Genomic DNA, 19,250 nt, shown 5'->3' with positions numbered 1-19,250 from the left:
ATATTTTTGATGATAGATGGCACTTGTTTATTGCTGTCATTTACCGTATACGTGAAATGAACGGTTTGACATATCGATACATATAAATTGTATTGTCCATTAAGCTGCTGTTCATAATGTCTTTATAAATTTTAATTTTAATATAGAATTGAAGTAAAATTAGCAATAAAAGTGATCCTTAATTAAAAATTAACAGGGGCAGAAGCGAGAAAGCAAGAGAGAAAAGGGGGAGAGAGAGAGAGAGAGAGAGAGAGAGAGAGAGAGAGAGAGAGAGAGACAAACATTTATATATATTTCCGCCAATGTAGATTGATTTGTATATCGATACAACTTAATTTTTATCTTTTTGTCTAGACTATCGCCGAATTCCACAATTTACGATTAATTCTGAATCAAGATTCAACTTTATTCCTCTTCTCAATTTTAAAATTAAAAAGAGATGTTGAATAAGGTAAACCTCGGTTAAGAGTTTACCGTGAGTTGTGAAATTGGGCCTGTGAGTTACAAAAGATGACGAGTAAATTAAACCACGGTTTAAATTAATCTACATTAATAGAAACAGATATTAGATACGGTCATTTTTTAACAGATATTAGAAACGGTCATTTTATAAGTATATACAGGGAAGATTCATCTTGAATTGAAGCTGATGATACACAAGTTACAAAAAAGCAGTGGCCTAGAGGTGCAAAAAACATTTATATATTATTTTTTAGAAAAAGTTGATAATAAATAATATATTTTAATAATACGCACACATATGAAGAGATATATTATTAATCATATAAGATGCTTTACACTACAAAATGCGTGATATCTCAACAAAGTTATCTTTTTTAAAAAAAAGGTAAAAAAAAGGCGCCAAGAGTGTACGTACACTTCCTATAACATAAACTAAAAAAAAAACCATTACTAAAAAACCGTAAATAATATAATTCAAGTGATAATATTGTTAATTTTTTATTAAATATAATTTACCTCTCAGTAATACGCATGTATGTATTAAAAAAAAATGAAATACAATCCTTAAATTGCGCCAATTGCAAAAAGAATATATATTTTCTTGCAACATATAACTTATACTACTTGTACTTTGTAAATTGCGAAAAAAACATATATTTTATTGCAACATATAACATTTAATTAACGAGAAAAAGTGATATGTACCTTTATCTTTCTGATTAAGAGTCTTTTATATTTGCAATGGAATACAACATTTAATCTCAAAAAATTAAAGACAAAGCATTACAAAATGAGAAAATTTTATTAAATTAACAAAATTTTTTATGTAAAAAAACTTAGCGCTGCTAGACTTCAAAATATAATAAGATGATGAGCGTGTTCATATGTGCGAGCAAATTCAGATAGGTATGTGGCTTAGATTTAATATAAGATAAGTATTTATATAGCGTGCATTATTATAAAAGCGTATATAATTAAAAATAAATAAAATTGTTTTTGTCGATATATACTGGTCAGTCGCAGCGTCCTTTTTCGTAATTAGGCCATTTATTGTTTTTCGTCGGATATCTTTTTTTCTTTAAGGCTTTCCAAAAAGGTCGGTGGGATTTTCCCCGAGGGGAATAATTATAAAAGGTAATTATTTGAACACATTGGAAAAAATTTCTGGTTGAAAATAGATGAATCAGAATTTTCTGGTTAAATTTATTAAAATTCTAGTTGAGCTAACCAGAATTTTAATTAATACAATATTTCTGATAAAATCTACTAACATTCTTATTTTTATCAATAATTATATCAATCAGAATTCTAGTTATCTCAACTAGAATTCTAATAGATTTACCCATAAAATTCTGATTTGTCCATCACAAAAAAAATGGGTTACGTTTTCCACGATCAAAAGTCGCCTATAAATACATTTTTTGGATATAAGAACTATAGTATGATAACCATAAGAGTGGCATGAAGCCACATATGGCTGTAAAGATATATCCATCTTATGGTTATCACAATCAAATATATTGATGGGCGAAAATTATCATTATTTCCGGTTGTGGCAACCGTAACATTTTTTTTGCGTCCATTTTCTACCAAAATTATTATTTAATTCAACCAGACCATTTTTCTCAGTGCACCTTTGGAAAGTTTTTCAAAAAATTTTTCAAATGCCAAAAAGTACAAAAGGACAATATTGTTCAGGAAAAAAAAGGATATAGCAACCATAGGTGACGGATATGGCGACGTGAGCGTCGCCATATAGATTATTAAATTTCGCACATACTTCGTAACAATAATCGTAAGACGTATCGTAGGAGTTAAACAATCCTCTGTAAGCGCATAATATTATTTAATATTTGAAGCGTATCTTTAGAATATTAATTGTACATTTAATATTCAAAGAATATACTTAAAATATTAAATAATATTATATGCCTGTAGGGTCAGAGTAAGACATTTTGGACTGTTCAATAATTCTTACGGTACGTCTAATGGTTACAAAAACCCAATGAGACTATTCAGTTCCTGTTTTCGATATTTTTTGACTTTACATACCGAAAATATATTTTCATGGAAAAAAAGGCCTAAGGGTCGCACCTATTCTTTTGTCTCAGAACTTCGACAAGTGTTATCCAAATGTGTTCTTTTGTTTCAATCTGCTTTTGTTCTGAAAGGAAATCATAAGTCATTCCACCTTAAAACCTTTGAATAGAGATCGATAGCTGTGTTAAATTAAAAATGAGAAATAATATGTTAATTTTTATTAGGTGTTATTTGTAAAATAAAGACAATTTGGATAAAATGAAATAATGAGATCGCTTTAAAACATTTGTGTAAACAAACAATTTGTGGACAAAAACTATCCTTATCCCCGGTAAAAGTCAGAAAATAATTATAAAAGAGATAAAAGGCACGTGTAAGTGAAAATAGGCTACGCATGCGCATTGAATAAAAACACTTCACGTGTCTCTCATTACTTTTTACGATTATTTACTAACTGTTAGGATAATAAGTATAGTTCTTTTTACAAATGTTTTAAAATGATTTCATTATTTTGTTTTATCCAAATTGTCTTTATTTACAATTAGCACCTAACAAAAATTTACATGTCGCTTATGACATGATTCAGTATGTGGTAACTTAGGAGTTTTAAGAGAACTTTTCGATTGTATTTTAAACAAAACTTTCTCCTATTTTTATTTAAAATGTAAATCAGGAGTATCACAAGTGCACATACCCATACAAAGTTTAAAAATAATACAACTAGGGGGGGAGAAATTCTATTTTTAAAGAGTTGAAAAAGAGTTGATGTTATAAAATTATTTTTAATCTAGATTATTAAAAATAATTTTATGTTTTATAATAAACGTAATTATACGAAATTAACGATATTAAATTATATATTATAGACTGCAAAAATTAAATTATATTATTTGGAATATTATATCAGTGGATACATATATAAATTGTGATAAGGATTATGTTACAAACAAATTTGTCACTAAACTCATTTTTATATTTGAGGAAACATTAAAGTGAAGTATTTCTTTTTTTTCTCGTAATTTAATTAGATTTATTTCATGTATAAATTCTTACGTTTTATTTAATATATATTGTAGAAACATTTACCATATCATAATTATAAAAGCATTTACTATACTCGATATAATAATTGAGCGATGATATAATTGTGAGACATTCTTCGGAGAGGTAGCATTGTTCGGTTTTCTTTTCTCTCGGGAGATTATCTAATGCTCGTATGCTTATCTAATTAATGTCTGCATCGTGTTGACGTCCTTTGTGACGATTATGAATAGGGAGATAAGGTCTGGCAGCTCTATACGTAACACTGGGGTTGTTATATTACGCGCGAGAGTTTCATTGGTAAATGATACACTCGGAAGAAAAGCGGTGGGTGAGACGTAGAGAAAAGAACGTAGATGGAGTCACGCATAGATAATACTGGACGCGTGTTCAGCCGTTTATTGACATAACAGGGGCCGCAAATTACGATAAGATCAGGCAACGTAAGCTTAATCTCTCGATCGAGACGACGAGATCGAGAGTGAAATTCTCGAAGCATAAAATCCGTCGGACTTTACAATACGTAAAATCAGAGATCACATCTAATAAAAATCACATCTTAACATTACATGAATAATAACAGTATATTTATAAATTACATGAATAAGAAGACATTAAATTATTTTTAAAATATATTAGTCCGCACACACATGCCCGCGTGCGCATCACACACACACACACACACACACACACACACACATACATACATACACGCACAAACAATTAATATAATTAGGAAAAAAATTATAAAAAGTTGCATTTCAAGATTAAAAATAATTTCGGTGCATTATATACATTTTCAGTTTATAAAATTGGATATATATAAATTCTTATCAAAAGTATTTAAGCACTGAGATTCAGCTCAGATCGACAAAGTTTTCGTTATTCAGTGTGTATTTACATTTGCGGTCTTAAGATACTCTATTTAATTTTTTATTTATAAGACACACATTTGAATTATAATTAATATAAATAATATTAATAAATATAATAATAATAAATATCCCAACAACTAAATATGCCAACAATTGAAAAATTGATAATATATATGTATATAATTATTATTTGTAATATAGCAATAATAGCAATTAAATACTTACATCAAAATAAGTAATAAAAGTATATATAATATTTTCTTGCAAATTATTGCGAAAAATATTGTTTCCTCCAAATTTCAGAGAAGAGACATTTATAATTTTATTAATTTTCTTACCATCTTGAATAAAACATAATATCTACATTTTTTAATTTTTGCAATGTATTTTCAAAATATTGTACTGTATTTACTCAAACATGTTTTTTGATTGTAAAAAAACTAAAAATTAAATTTTGAACATTTATTTTATTAGAAATTTGGTTATCGCACTATCAATGTGATGTAATATCAATGAAATTTCTTCTGCTTTTTTAAAATGTATATGATAGTATCGATAGTTTCCGATTATCGACAAAGTTTTACATGAGCATTAATTCATTTTATAATGCCACTACATTAATAATCAATAACAATTAATACAGAACCGATCATAACTTCTTATTAGTTCAATCATTAAAATATTTATCTTATATACCTACATATATTGTATCATTTCCCAAATTTTGTTTATAATTTTTTATAATTATTTTTACGGAGAATGTCTTTCTTCTAGAACTATATTATTCATCTTTTATGTATACGTGAATACTTTTTTTATTTCTCTCAACAAAATGTTCGTAAAATTAGTTTTTCTAGAAAAGATGTATATATCCCAAAATATTTAATTAACTTAAACTAATTACTAATCAGCTAAAATAGTAAACCGTGTATATTTCTCAAGCGTTTTGAGATGGGAGGAACGAAATTGGTGCTCCTCAGAATGGGTCCGTCATAACGCAAAGGTCCGGCAGAGAGCCGTGACCGCGACTCCGTCGTAGCCATAACAACGCTGCGTTCGCTCTCTGATCCGTTCCTTTCTCCGAGCGCACGTAGAAACTGCGTATAACGCGTACCGCCAGAAATTCACATAAGCACGCACGTCCCTCACGCGCGAGGAATATGTGCGTGGTGTCGCCACCGCTCCCGCGTCAACAGATATTCGGCCGGCCATGTCCACCCAAGTACTAATCAATCTCGCTAGTGTTCGTTACACTCATTTATCCCCATTTTTTTCATTTTGAAACAATTAGTGTGCATGTTTTTTTTTTACACGAAAACTAACATTTTTTTATACAAGACAAACGTTTTTCACACAAGAAAAGATATTGTAGATTTTCTAGTGGACGAGTTTTTTATACGATAACGTAAAAGTCTCAATTTTTTTGACATTGAGACATTCGATAAGTTAATGTCTGAAGAGGGCTCAATCTGGCAGCCGAAACTTGTAATTTGTATTTAAACTGAGTTTTTGTTATTTTTTTATTTTTTATTATATATTTTATTTAATTTTACTTTTCTCTATTTGTAGTTTATTCTTTTAATTATGTGACTTTTTTAAAGAAATGTATTGACTCTTACTTTGCCCTTTATTTATTGTTATTTATTTTTTAATCTAAAGAATTAGATTACTTTTTATCCACATGTCAAAAAGATTTTCTACAATTATAATATACATATTTTGTTATTGATGCCACACACACACACACACACACACACACACACACACACACAGTGAAGCGTTTAATCGGACAACAGATATATAAGATGTTCGCATAATTTCTTGCGGGCAGATAGAATAGACTAAATTGAGTTAAAAAGTTTCTATCATTTTGCAACTTTACAATAGTTAACGAGATATTAATTTCTAAATATTGCTCAATAAGTGAATAATCGATGTTTAATCCTTCAAGATCATTTGGGGACCTCCAAAAAGTCCGAGGCTTTATATTTCTAAGGTCTTTTTTTAAAGTGGAACTTACACTGCCATTTAGACAGTTTAGGAAGTTTAAAATATCATGTTGAACCTTCACATGCTGTTCCTTGGACGTCAATCTTTGCGATTTTTTTAAATATGTAAAATTAAAAACTTTCTTTAAAAAACCACTGCATTTCCATGTTCTATAATGTTTAAACTATATTCAATAATTTTTGTGATTTTAAAGAACAAAAACTGTAAAATACGGCAATCAATAAAAATGTTGGAGACATTTTACTCCCCGTGTAACCAACATAAAATTCTCAGGAAGTGTGATCATGAAGGGTTAAGGCAAATTATAACCGGGGTTCTACAATAAGTTGGTAGTCGGAAGTCTTAAGGAGTTCTATGTCTTAATCGGTAAAGTTGGCCAATAACCAACTTGTATAACTAAGATTCAGACTGGTTAAGACTTTCCGATTACCGACTACCGATTCATTGTAGAACCCTTATAAGATATTTTTCCACCGAACATCCAGATTTTGAAAATAAGGCAAAGTAAAAAAATCTGTTAATTTAAGAATTTTAGATATGATTTAATAAGCATTATTACTTCTCATTCTTTTGTAGACTTTTCAGACAATTCAAAGTATCTAAAAGAAAGACATAAGACGTCTTTGGCGTCTAAATGGCGCCTAAATGGCGTCTTTATGTTTCATGTGCTGCCAATGTGAAAGAAAAATTTCAACAGTTTGAATACATTTTACTCAGGCGGAAAAACCCTTATTTAAATTATAAACGCTTAAAAGTAACACTGGCTCCTGGGGGAGTCTTAAGAAAACAATAGATTACAAGATGTAAAAGGTTGCGAAAAATCGAATAACGTAAAAAAAAGCAAACAATCGAATGACATAAAAAAATGGACTCTGCAAGACACTCCATTAAGAAAGAAGAAACTCAGAAGGCGGTCTATTTAATGCTATAAAATGCTTCAAAATTGGATTGACTGATAGGAAAAAAGAATTATACTGACCAATCCAAAAACGCTTCGAAGCATTCGACCGTAATGTTATATAATGACCTTTTTTTTTGGTTTACAGAAAAACACTAAATTATTCTGTGCCAATGTTTCCATTATCTTTCCTTTTTTTCTTTTGAAAATCGATTTCCGGCGGAATGCTTAGAAATGCAGATAGGAATGGAAACGAAACTCTAATGTGATTTTCTTCATTTAAATTTTATTTATAAATCTGCACTTATCAATATCTGCAATTTAAAAAAAAAATAATAATTTTGCCAGCTAAGAAAATATAAAAAAAAATAATTTTACAATATCAAATCTGTAAATCTGATGGTGATTTTTTTTTTTTTTTGGATATGAAGAGAGTTATATTTTGAAATTATATATTGCTGAAGATGATTCCAAAGTAAACCGAACCGTTTAAAATAAAAATATTTTTAATGTAACTTTTTTAATTCTCATCGCGCTAAATCATACACATTTTTAAATTCAAGTGAGATCGTTTGATAATATTCTCGACATTCAGCTCTCCTCTTCCTTGCTTTCAAGAAAACAATTCTTTTCTTGGTGGCAGAAGACCAAGTTGAACTTCCTCCCCTTTTTTCGTCCTTAACGTTCTCCTGCCTCTCGCCAAAGGCCCTAGGAAAAGGAAACGCGACGCCCCATTACCGTTTTATGACGCAGCTTCGGTTACATCTCCCGTTTCACCATTGAGCTGTTCGCACTACCAATAGTTTACTACATAAAGGCCACGGCCGGCCCTCCACCGCTACCTCGATTTATCTTCGCGTGTGCCGCGCAAGAACGAGGACGCGCCTTCTTCCTCGTTAGATCGAAGAATAGTCGCTACCAAGAGAACTATGGAAAAGACATCGCAATTAGCACTAAATACGATTATATCTTCGTTGTTGATTCAATTTTCTCTCATGCTCATTTGCCATGAGCATAGTTTAATATGGAGGATTTTAAGTGTCGCTCTAATACAAAATTGCTTTGTCGACAGAATTTGATTTGGCCTCTTATATTATACTTATACATTCCTAAAATTTTTCTATAATTCACTTAGAAATTAGATTTCTAATTTCTAGATAAGATTAATCAAAATGTTCAAGTCTTCCGAGTTATGCGCTCGTCTATTATTTCGTAACGTAGGCGACGTTAATAATCTCCTCGAAATATTATCGGCAAATTCTCGAAACAAGCCCTAAAATCTCCCTCTGTTCCATCCATCCTATGACCTAAACTCCCATTCGTCAGGACGGAGAAAGGGACCCAAGATGTAGAGCGTTGGGGTACACGTAGGGCGTATTCCTTTAAATCCGGACCTTGAGACAAGACTATAAAAATGCACGGTCCGACGTTCGCGTTGGACAGAGAACGCGGTGCAGGGAGAGAGTGTTTCATGCCCAACCAAACCATGGGCGGAGCGGTCAACGCACATCACGTACATGGACTATGTGTATGTCTCACATATAGCTTTCGCGGTTTATTTTCACGGCGGCAACACCGTAGAACAATGCCCAACAGAATAAGTGGGACCTCCGCATCGGGAGGTCTTTGTGTGCTTCTCCTTCTGTTGAGTTCAAAAATCTTCGTATGATGAGATAAAAATTTTCGAAAAGAGAACATATATATGTATATTTCGCCTGAATGTATACAGAGTATTAAACTTTTTGACACTCTGCTTGTGGACAGATAGACCAAGCTGAGCCGAAAAGTCCTCTATCATTTTCGTAACAGTTAATGAGATATGAATTTCGAAAGATTGTCGAATAAACAGATAAAATTGGTGCATAGGACAACTTCGAGATAACTTTTAGAACTCTTTATGAAATATTTTAAAGATGTTTCTTATAAAGAACTCTTAAAGATATTTTAATTTTGATTTATCTGTTATTCTGTCACGAATTCACATCTTGCAGAATTTATTATATATATTATATATTCATATTTTGATGTAATAATATAATGGCATATCATTAATCTGAGTTCAAAATAAAAATAGAGATTCTAGATTCAGAGTTTGAATATTCAGCGAAATATAGAGACGATAAAGAATAATAGAGACGATGTTTTCAAGATTTTATACTGGACAACAGTTTAACGATGTTCCCTCTGTCGACAACAGTTTTGATTTCATAATTAATTATTGGAGTACATGATTAACTCTCGAATGGCACATTTTTTCAGCACCTTCGAACTGCATACATGAGTTATATATGTCCGATTTTAAAACTCGATTTTAAGACTCTTAAAGTGCTTGAAAAATTCTATTCTCTCATAAAAATTTACACATACTCTTTAAGATCTACTAAATTATACTGCTATGTAGACATTGGAAAAAAAGTTTAGAAAAATTATGAAAATTACTTTCTGCATCAGAAAATAAGAACTATTAGAAATGACATGGACACGAATGACTCATGAATGATGTGTGCTGTTCGAGGATTAATTGTAGTTTATACTACAAGAAGAGGATTCAATCCCTACGATCGAAACGTCTGTATCTTAAGATTTAATATACACATCTTGGCACACGAACAGTTTGTGGTTCACATTCACTGGCGGATTCAAGAGAGGACCATGGCCCTTCCTTGGGTGCATTCCAAAACTCGACTTTATCAACTCCGAATATTTGTTATTCTTGTTCAACATTCGGTGAACAATAAGGATAAAATGATACTTGGGAACACTTGACAGAGACAAATTTTGGAACGTACCCCTTGAAATTCTCCTTTTTTTTTAAATATTTTGTAGTAAAATGTTATATATATTTTTAATATTTAATATTTTAAAAATGCATAATCACAATTTTGATATTCCAAGAATATTTTATTAATTTAAGAAACTTATAGATTCTTCTCTCTCTTACAGCTTAAGGCTTACTGCTTTATTGTAGATATCGTGTTATATGCAGCCAATGCAGCGTTATGCGAAAATCACTAATTGCAAGACACTACTTAAAATATTACTGTGTCTGCCGATAAATGTCACTTCTGCTGAACAAAGTTTTTCAACCCTTTGACATTTGAAAATCTGATTAAGAGATCGTATGAGGGAGGGTAAAGAGGGACTTTTTGGGATTTGCGTTGTTACATGTATATATAGAGATTTAAAGATTAATAAAGAAACATTATTGAATGGGTTTGCCAGAAATACAAAGTATAAATTTATTGTAAGATGTTATGTCGATATGTTATTCTCTTTTGCTGACATAATTTTAAATAAAATGTTTTCTGAATTAAATATTTACATAGTACTTTTTCAATGTAATGCTGATGATAATTTAAATAGTCTATCTTTTCGTATTTGATTTTAAAAAATTTTGCTTGCCTCGCGCAAATTTAATAATAAGTACAATAAGGACGAAAAGATATGAAAATGATGTAAAATAATTAAATTTTCCCTTTTTTTATTATTTGTTCGTAACAGTTATAAATGTTTAAATTCGCCAGTGCTCGCCATTGGCTTTATTTTATTTCAATTGATTCATTCTTTGATGCCTTTCCTCAATATATGATTAGCTTAAAGATATCTTAAAATTGTTTTATGCATCGATTTTAGATATATTCTGCTTATTGAGTAAGTAAAAAAAAAACAAAGAATTCTGAAAATTGCAAAATGACAGAGGACTTTTTAACTCAGTTTAGGGTCTATTCAACAATATATCAAAAAGTTTGGACATTGTGTATATATATTGATCTGTTTTCTAGCTTTTTTAAAAGTCATTTGAAAGTTGATAATTTGTTTCTACCTGTTTTCTACTTTTTTTATGCTCCTAAGACAATGGATGCCTTTCAACAGGAAACACACATTGCATTATTACATTATTCCTTGTTCGTCAAGAATAAGATTATCACTGTGTTGTACTGAATCGCTTGTTAGAAAGCATTCATCCACATGTATGTTTGAAAAACTATGAAGAACAGAATGTTTTTATATACCGTCATAAAAAAAGATTTATGGAGGGTCATTTTATTATGAAGGTCAACTATTGTACATTTATTTTTTGTCACATTATTTGGGTTTCTTTTCGTTTAAAATAATTAATTTCATTTACAATATGGTTGACCACTGATTTTTCTGCTAAAAATCTCCTTAACGAGCTCCCATATCTTTTTAACGATTTATTTAGTCACAGACATAAGTTGACATACTCGTCACTGTGACTTATTGTTAGAAAGTAATGATCCGTTACTTTTTTTCGTTACTTTTTCTTTTGTAATATTAAAGCAAGATATTAGATTTTAAAGTTACATTACTTAATTTATATTAAATGTAATAATCAAAACTAAATTTTAAAACTCTAAGCTAGTTTCTATATAGTAGGAAGCTTTCCTTTATATCAAATTTATCTAATAAATCTTCTATAATCCTTTAATATTTTTACTTTAATATATATTTTTCTTTAGGACTTTAGATTCTCAAAGGTTGTAATTCATAAATTTTATTAAAAATTGAAATTAAAAATTATTGAACATTATCATCAACGATATTATTATTAATAATGCATTTCAATATTTACTGCTAGTATAGTTGTAATTTGTGAAAATTTATAGTTATATAAACATATACTATTTTCAGTATTGGCAGTGACTACCGAAATGCAGCTTAAGATGTTAAGTACAAAATATTTTTCAATACTTAAATTCCTACTTAAATAAAATATTTTTATTCAATCAAAAATAATGCGATTTATCGAATAGATATAAAGATAATAGAGAATTAAAGTAACAAAAAAAGTAACAGCTGAAATTGTTACTGCAAGAATGTAACAATAATTACCGTTTTCATCACAGACAGAAAAAAGTAACGATATTCGCGTTACAAGTAACGTATTATTTCCCAACTCTACATAGTATATTTATTATTTTAGATTATTATTTTAATATTGATTATATTTACAAAATTACAAATGTTATTTTTTATTAATTATGCATTTTTATTGAATGTCAATCACCCCGATAAACGATATAAGTAATATTAAATGTTTTAAAAATTATCATTCCTTCATTAAAAAAAGAAAAATGTTTTGCAGCTTCATATATACATCTCAAAATTTCCAATAATTTATGTAAAAAGCAGAAACAAATTTCTACCCAGATAGGAGGTGAATTGGAGTTCATAAAGAATTCATTTTAAAGAAGACATACAGAATTAAAAAAATGAATAGCTGAAGAATTCTTAAAGAATTAATCACAATTTATTCATCTTGAAGTATTCCTCAGAAATTCATTACAATGAATACTTCGCGATTTAGTACTTTAAATACTCTGAGAATTCAGGAGGAATTGCAAAGACACGCCAGAGATGAAGTTCTCTACCGAGCGTGTACCAGAACGAATGTGTTTCGTCTTGATTTGGGTGTAGCATCATTCTTAACTTTTGTTAAGCTGTCGAGCTTTTCATGTTTGTTTCCTTATTTTTGGACTTGTTTCCTGCATTTTGGAACTAGGTCATTATGGTCAGGACTAGCTGACTGCAAGGGCCAATAATGGTTCATGCATATGGAGCATACAATGCGAACAAATTTTGAGATTTAGGCCCAATTTCACAACTCACAGTTAACTCTTAACCGAGATTCAATTAATTTATTATCTCTTTCTAGAATTGAAACCGTGAGTTGTAAAACTAGCCCTGGATATTTTATAACTCTATATGCCTTCTAAGCACTTCTTCTTGAATGTATAAGGTATATCTGTTGATATATTATAGAAGGAACACTATATGAATGCTTTAAAAAGTTTTCAGAAATTCGAAACATGGTGCATGAAATTTCTTAAAGTATTCTTATTGTGTTCTTGTATAAATTCCTAAGGAATATTACAATTCAGAAAAAAGAGAAAACTTGAAGAATACTTTGCGAATTCACTGTGCTATCTGGGCTACAATTAAGTTGGATATTTAAACATCAATCTGGCATTAATTTATATTGTACATATGTGAATTATAAGATAGATTTATTTGACTAAGAGTTTATATGATACGTGCAAAACAAAATATTGTTTCAAAGTTTTTGTCAAATATCTTTTAACATTATGAAACATAATTTATTTACAGGGATATGCTACAACTAAGTTGTCAAGGCACGACTAACAGTACAATTAGCAGTTCAGTGAGCAACGGCGGTAGTATCCAATCTTTGCAGAGTATCGATTCCGATAGTCCGAGTCTCGCAATGTCACCTCTATCAACTATGGGTATGTCACCAGTCACTATGAATCCATGCAGCCCGATGGGCATGAGTCCCATGGGTCCTCATCATGGCTATGCCACTCCTGTTACCCCATCGTCCGTTCATACCTCACATTCCCATAATGGCGGATTGAGTCCTATGAACGACGTTAAGGCTTTGTATGGACGCAGTGTGTACGACACAGGTAAATTATTAAATATTCAGAGAATACTAAATCTGGGGAAATCTTGAACGCTTATATAAAAATTTATGTGTTTACATATTTTTAATTTAATTTTGCATAATGTAATATCAACTTAAGACATTTAAAACTTAATTTCTTAATTCCTTAATTCTTTAACTTCATCTAATCCACAGAGATATATAAAAAAAGAGAATTATATTTTATAATTTTGCATAATATCATTTGCAATTGATAATGTTAATATATGCGTATTCCTGAATTTAAACTATCCTGTTTTTTATTTTTAGCATTCTAATTTTCAATATTTTTAATTCGTAAGGTAAAGAAGTGGAGCAGAGCTCAGTTTATTACTCCAGCCATTCCAGTATGCACCACCAGTATTACCAACAGACTCATCATCAGATGATGTCCAGCTCCCATCATCATCACCATCATCAGCAGAGCGTGCCAGCCGGCTACGAGATTATGCTACCCCCGCCTTCTATGTGACTAACGGATTATGAGGACGACCGAAGTAACCAAAGTCTTCACGGTAACGACGACGTGGTAGCTCGTATACACGCCTTCGCCTGATCCTTCTGCTTCTTCTCTCGTCTCGATTTTAATCGCACGCAATAAAGAACGACATGGATATTGATAAAATTGTTGTTTTACTTAAAAAGGTAGCAAAAGTTGTTTTTACACGGTTTATGTGAACGATATCCCGGGAAAAAATATTATACAAATGAACAAATTGTATATATAATTATATTTGTATATAAAATATGTCAATTTTTTTATATAATTAGATATAATTTTATATAATTATATATAATTATATATGAAACATTTTTTTCTCGGGATAGTCTGATGCTACATTTAAACGCGAATGTCTTTTTAATTTCATCGAAGAGTTTCGTTTTAAGAAACCCTGATATTAAATCAATTTTTAAAAAAGTGGTTTACACGGTGATTTTTTGGATAATCTTTTCAATCAATTTATATATATTTGCATGTACATTTTATATGTACATGTAATAAAACAAGAAATAATAAATAATTTATATTAAATATATGTAAAATGAGAGATCTAAAATTTTATTAATTTTTATTAATACGATAATTTTGATCGATTAGTTATTAATAATTTTGTAATATTAATGTTGTTATTATTAACAATATTAATATAATATATTAACTATTATATATATATATAATAATTATACAATCATAGTTGTGAAATGAAATGTAAATCAATATTTATATTATCTATCATCGTTTCCCACTTTCAGTATCAGCTCTAATATTTTTTTTTTGAATAAAAATTACCGTGAAACCTATGTAATAAGACCATTATATACAAATTTCTGAGTGCAACTGAATGCTTATCACGAAGTCGTGGAATGAGCGAGTTAATGTGAAGACGAAAATGTAAACATAAAAGACTTGACAATGGAGAAGAGGAAAAACTAGTTGTATCTCGCGCATTTTTCTTCAAAGTGTGCTCCAGCTTTTAGTACCGAAATTTTTCTTACGAAAATATCACTATTTGGTTTATTTACACATTTGAACATTTCATATTCGTACGAAAAAATTTTGTTTTACAAAATAATAAAATTAAAATATAAATTAAAAATTAAAATATAAAATTAATTTTTTTGTTTATAAATCCAAAGACATACATAATTGTAAGAATTTTAGTAAAGCTAATTGTTTTTAGTATATTTCTTTCTTGCGTTACTCGCAGATTAATGGCTTTCTCTCAATGCAAACTATATAATAATTAATCATAAAATATCAATGTCTAATTTCGAGGTTTTGCAGTTTCAGAGAATCTTTTTGATTTGTTTTAATGTAATGTCCTATTTCTTATAAGACATGCGAGTGAAAACCTGTAGTGAATGTAAGAAAAATGCTTATTTTGTTAGATGTATGATATTTTTTAACGTCGTGTACGATGTAAACGTTGCGTGCTATTGTAAATTATTGCGAAAAACCAGAATTTGTCTATAATGAAGCTTCTGGCGAATTATGATGCATGGCAAAAAATGGGAAAAATAAAGCAATTATTAGCTTGTAGCGCAGCTGGGAAAAATTATGCTGACTATAGTTTTCTTTTTCCAGTTTTTAATTGTATATAGGTATTATATGAATTATGTATGTAATGTATATATTGCTAAAAATAACAATGTACTATGGATTACTGGGTTTTAAATAGACCTACATTCATACATACATGCATACACACATGTATATGCATACACGTACATTTAGACATAAATCGTACGAAACCATACGCTGTTCTTCATACTTCTTACTTTATTTTATAAGAAATGCACACAAAAAGCTATATCTTATCAATTTACATATATACATAAGTATATTATAGATGCTTTATGTAAAATACATATTCCTCCAAATATTGCGCATTTTCTTTAAACCTCAATTTTTTGTTACTAAATCTGGGATAAGTTTTTTTCTAAATTACATTACTTTAAATATTTTTGTATAACTGCTTTAATTTATAATGTTAAAATAACACTTTAACAGATATTAAATGATTTTACGTTTTGTTCATATATATATTCTGTTAAATTAAATATAATATATTTGAAAAACATGAGAAAATATATTAGAAATGTATTAACAGTCGAAATAGTAGGTATCTTCAATGAGTATGTTTGTACGTACAGCTGGCAGATTCGCAATCTGCTGGAAATGGAACTGCGAGAAATTGTAAGATAAACGCAAAGGGTTTCTCCTAGTTAACGTCAGAGAGCAATACCGACATAGTAAAAATAATTTTTACAAAAAAGTTGTTTTATTAAAGTATCTTCAATTCTTAAAAGGAAGATAAAGAGAGGACAAAGATTTATATCAACCGAATATTATTAAAGATTTTAATATTATTTCATCAATATTTTAATATCTTTTTTTTAATACAAAAAAATTTGCGATAAATTAGAAATGGATAAATAAACGAAATATATATATTTGATAAGAAAACCGTATTATATTTATTTTTATTAATGATACGGCGATATACATAATTCCAATGCGTTCGCCAAAGAAAAAAAGAAAAAATTATGAAAGTCTCATATTTTGTATCGAATTTCCGATTACAACATCACATATCAACAATTTTATTTAATCTCGATTTATTTAACATACAAGAGCTGCTTCTTAATATTGCGCATCCAGTATGTATAGCTGTATAATGTACGTATATGTTATAAGTCTAAGTTACATTGATATGATCACGTTACGGGGTATTTGTACAAAGAGCGCACAAGTACAACTACTCGATTTGTTCGTAACTGCATTAAACCGGTCATAACGTTCGATTAAAAAAATTGTTATTTATTTCATCTTATTCTCTATAATGTAGCAATAATGATTTCTGATATCCTTTTGGATGTAACGAGGAAGCGCATGCAAATAGCACTTTATCATTTTCATCATTTATCTTAATCGAAAAAATCAAATATACGAAGTATCGATATATCTTACAATAATAAATATTCTCAATATTTGATCGCGTATTTTAAATATTTAATGCAAAAAATTAAAAAAATAAAATAGTTATTTTACAATTTTGCAAAAATAAAATTGACATTAGACTAAGAACGAACTGTATTTCTTCTCTGTCAAAATAATATTCGCATTTTTAAATAATAATTCTGTATATCTTTTTCAGGACGCCCTATACATTAAGCTTCGTTTTCTTTTATGCGAATAATTGGATAGCTAGCGCGGGATATAAAATATGTTCCCATCGTACATTCCGTGACTTTAATGACTTAAATTACAAATTTTCTATATAAATATAACGTGTTTCAGTTTTTATGAAGGTTAATTCACCTTTGTTTTTCAATGACACAAATAACGATTTGAAATTTCAATTCGTTTAAATGACTGGTTTTCTGTACCACTAGAATCGATCGACGTCAAATGTAATATTTGTGTTCCTCGTAATTTTTCGCCGCAAACGACCGCGATTTGCCTCGTTTTTTGTCCAACAAGCTCGATAAAAACGCAAGCTACGTTTAATCCGCTCCTTCCCAGCACGATTGATTAAATGGCGTCATTTACTTCTCTCGGAGGTTTAAAACTGAAAGTCAGAGATAAATCGAATACGTTGGACCGGTGGTGTCGCAACACTAGATCACATACTTTGTGGGCGCGTATACGTTATAAAATTTCTCGACAAAGTCATGAATCTTTTTCTTTTTTTTTTTTTGCAAAGCGCAGACAAATGTCCAATTCCCGTTTATCACAAATTTTATTGTATGCATTGTCCGCTTGGAATCATCGCCAAGAACCGACTGCGTGTGTGCTAAATTATTACTACTATTGTTATCGTTAATTGTTATTGTTACTGTCGACGTTATTATTACTGTTAACATCCTGCGCACGATAACAATGAAAGAAATAATCCTTACAGGTATATACGCTATCCGGGTCTGTCTCATCAATATACTACGTACATATTGTCTCTGAAGTACATACACACGTGCGAAATACAGCCTGCGGTTTATATAGACAATAAACGTATGGTATGCGCGCACGTGTTTACACGATTACAACGTGTATGTAGATATAAATAAGTTTAATATAGGCTATACGGTTATATATACGAGATATATAGGACAAGTCACATTGAAAAAATATATGTATGTGTTTTAATTAGGGAGAGAGGAAGAAGAGAGACGAGAGCTACGTGCGTTTGTGTAAGCACATGGATATGTATGGTTCATCAGCGGCGACGTGGGATCAGTTGTTCGAACATGCAAAAAAGATCACATCGTTCGAAGTAATTTTTCTTCTTCGATATAATTCGTGAATTTTAATTATATTTATTTTCGTCTTCATATTAGCCTGATTTTTATTATTTATATCCCTTTTCATCTCTTGAATTTGTTTCCTTATTTTCCGTCCGTCTTTTCTTATCTTTGTTTCCACAAGCGTTCTATGCGCTACATTATCTTATCATCGATCACTGTTGTTGCCGCACATTCCACCGCAGCGTGAAATATATACGAACAGGAGAGGTGCGTCTATCTAAGCGTGCTGTTAGTTTTAGCATCCGAAAATAATTCGGGTTTACCACCCGAGAATTCGCAAGCCGCCGGAGAACGAACTTCCGGGCGTATATGTACAAGCAACTGAGAAGTTACGGAACGTAATCGCGTATTATGTAACATTATCGCGATCCGAGCATACCGGGATACCTGTCGCTTGCATCGCGTCGAAGCACAAATCTTAAACTCGGTCGATCCCTATCGGTACCGCGATAGAGTTTCGAAGAAACCGAGAGCCCTCGCGTCATTTCAATTTCACCTTAATCTAAACTTTTACGATATATGTACATGTATTTCTTTCTCTCTTTGCGTGGTGCGGTCGCGGGGTGCGATAGCTTCATTCCTATGACAACTAAATCGGGAATTCTCATCGGATATAAATATTACACGTTATACTCGCGACGAGTATATATAT

At 30.2% G+C, this 19,250-nt stretch overlaps 1 protein-coding gene across 1 annotated transcript in view; it reads left to right on the top strand.

Moving 5' to 3' along the window:
* Positions 1-14,475, top strand: part of LOC108753675 (homeobox protein six1) — a 16,569-nt gene extending 2,094 nt beyond the window's left edge. Inside the window, exons 4-5 of the mRNA XM_018495490.1 lie at positions 13,456-13,775; positions 14,095-14,475. Coding sequence (XP_018350992.1) covers positions 13,456-13,775; positions 14,095-14,264 — 490 coding nt within the window. The 3' untranslated portion in view covers positions 14,265-14,475. The remainder of the gene's footprint in view (positions 1-13,455; positions 13,776-14,094) is intronic.
* Positions 14,476-19,250: the final 4,775 nt, after the last annotated feature.

Source organism: Trachymyrmex septentrionalis, unplaced genomic scaffold (genome assembly GCF_001594115.1).
Source record: "Trachymyrmex septentrionalis isolate Tsep2-gDNA-1 unplaced genomic scaffold, Tsep1.0 scaffold70, whole genome shotgun sequence".
NCBI classification, from domain to species: domain Eukaryota; kingdom Metazoa; phylum Arthropoda; class Insecta; order Hymenoptera; family Formicidae; genus Trachymyrmex; species Trachymyrmex septentrionalis.
Note: the sequence above shows the minus strand (reverse complement) of the source record. Positions and strands in the feature narration are given on the sequence as shown.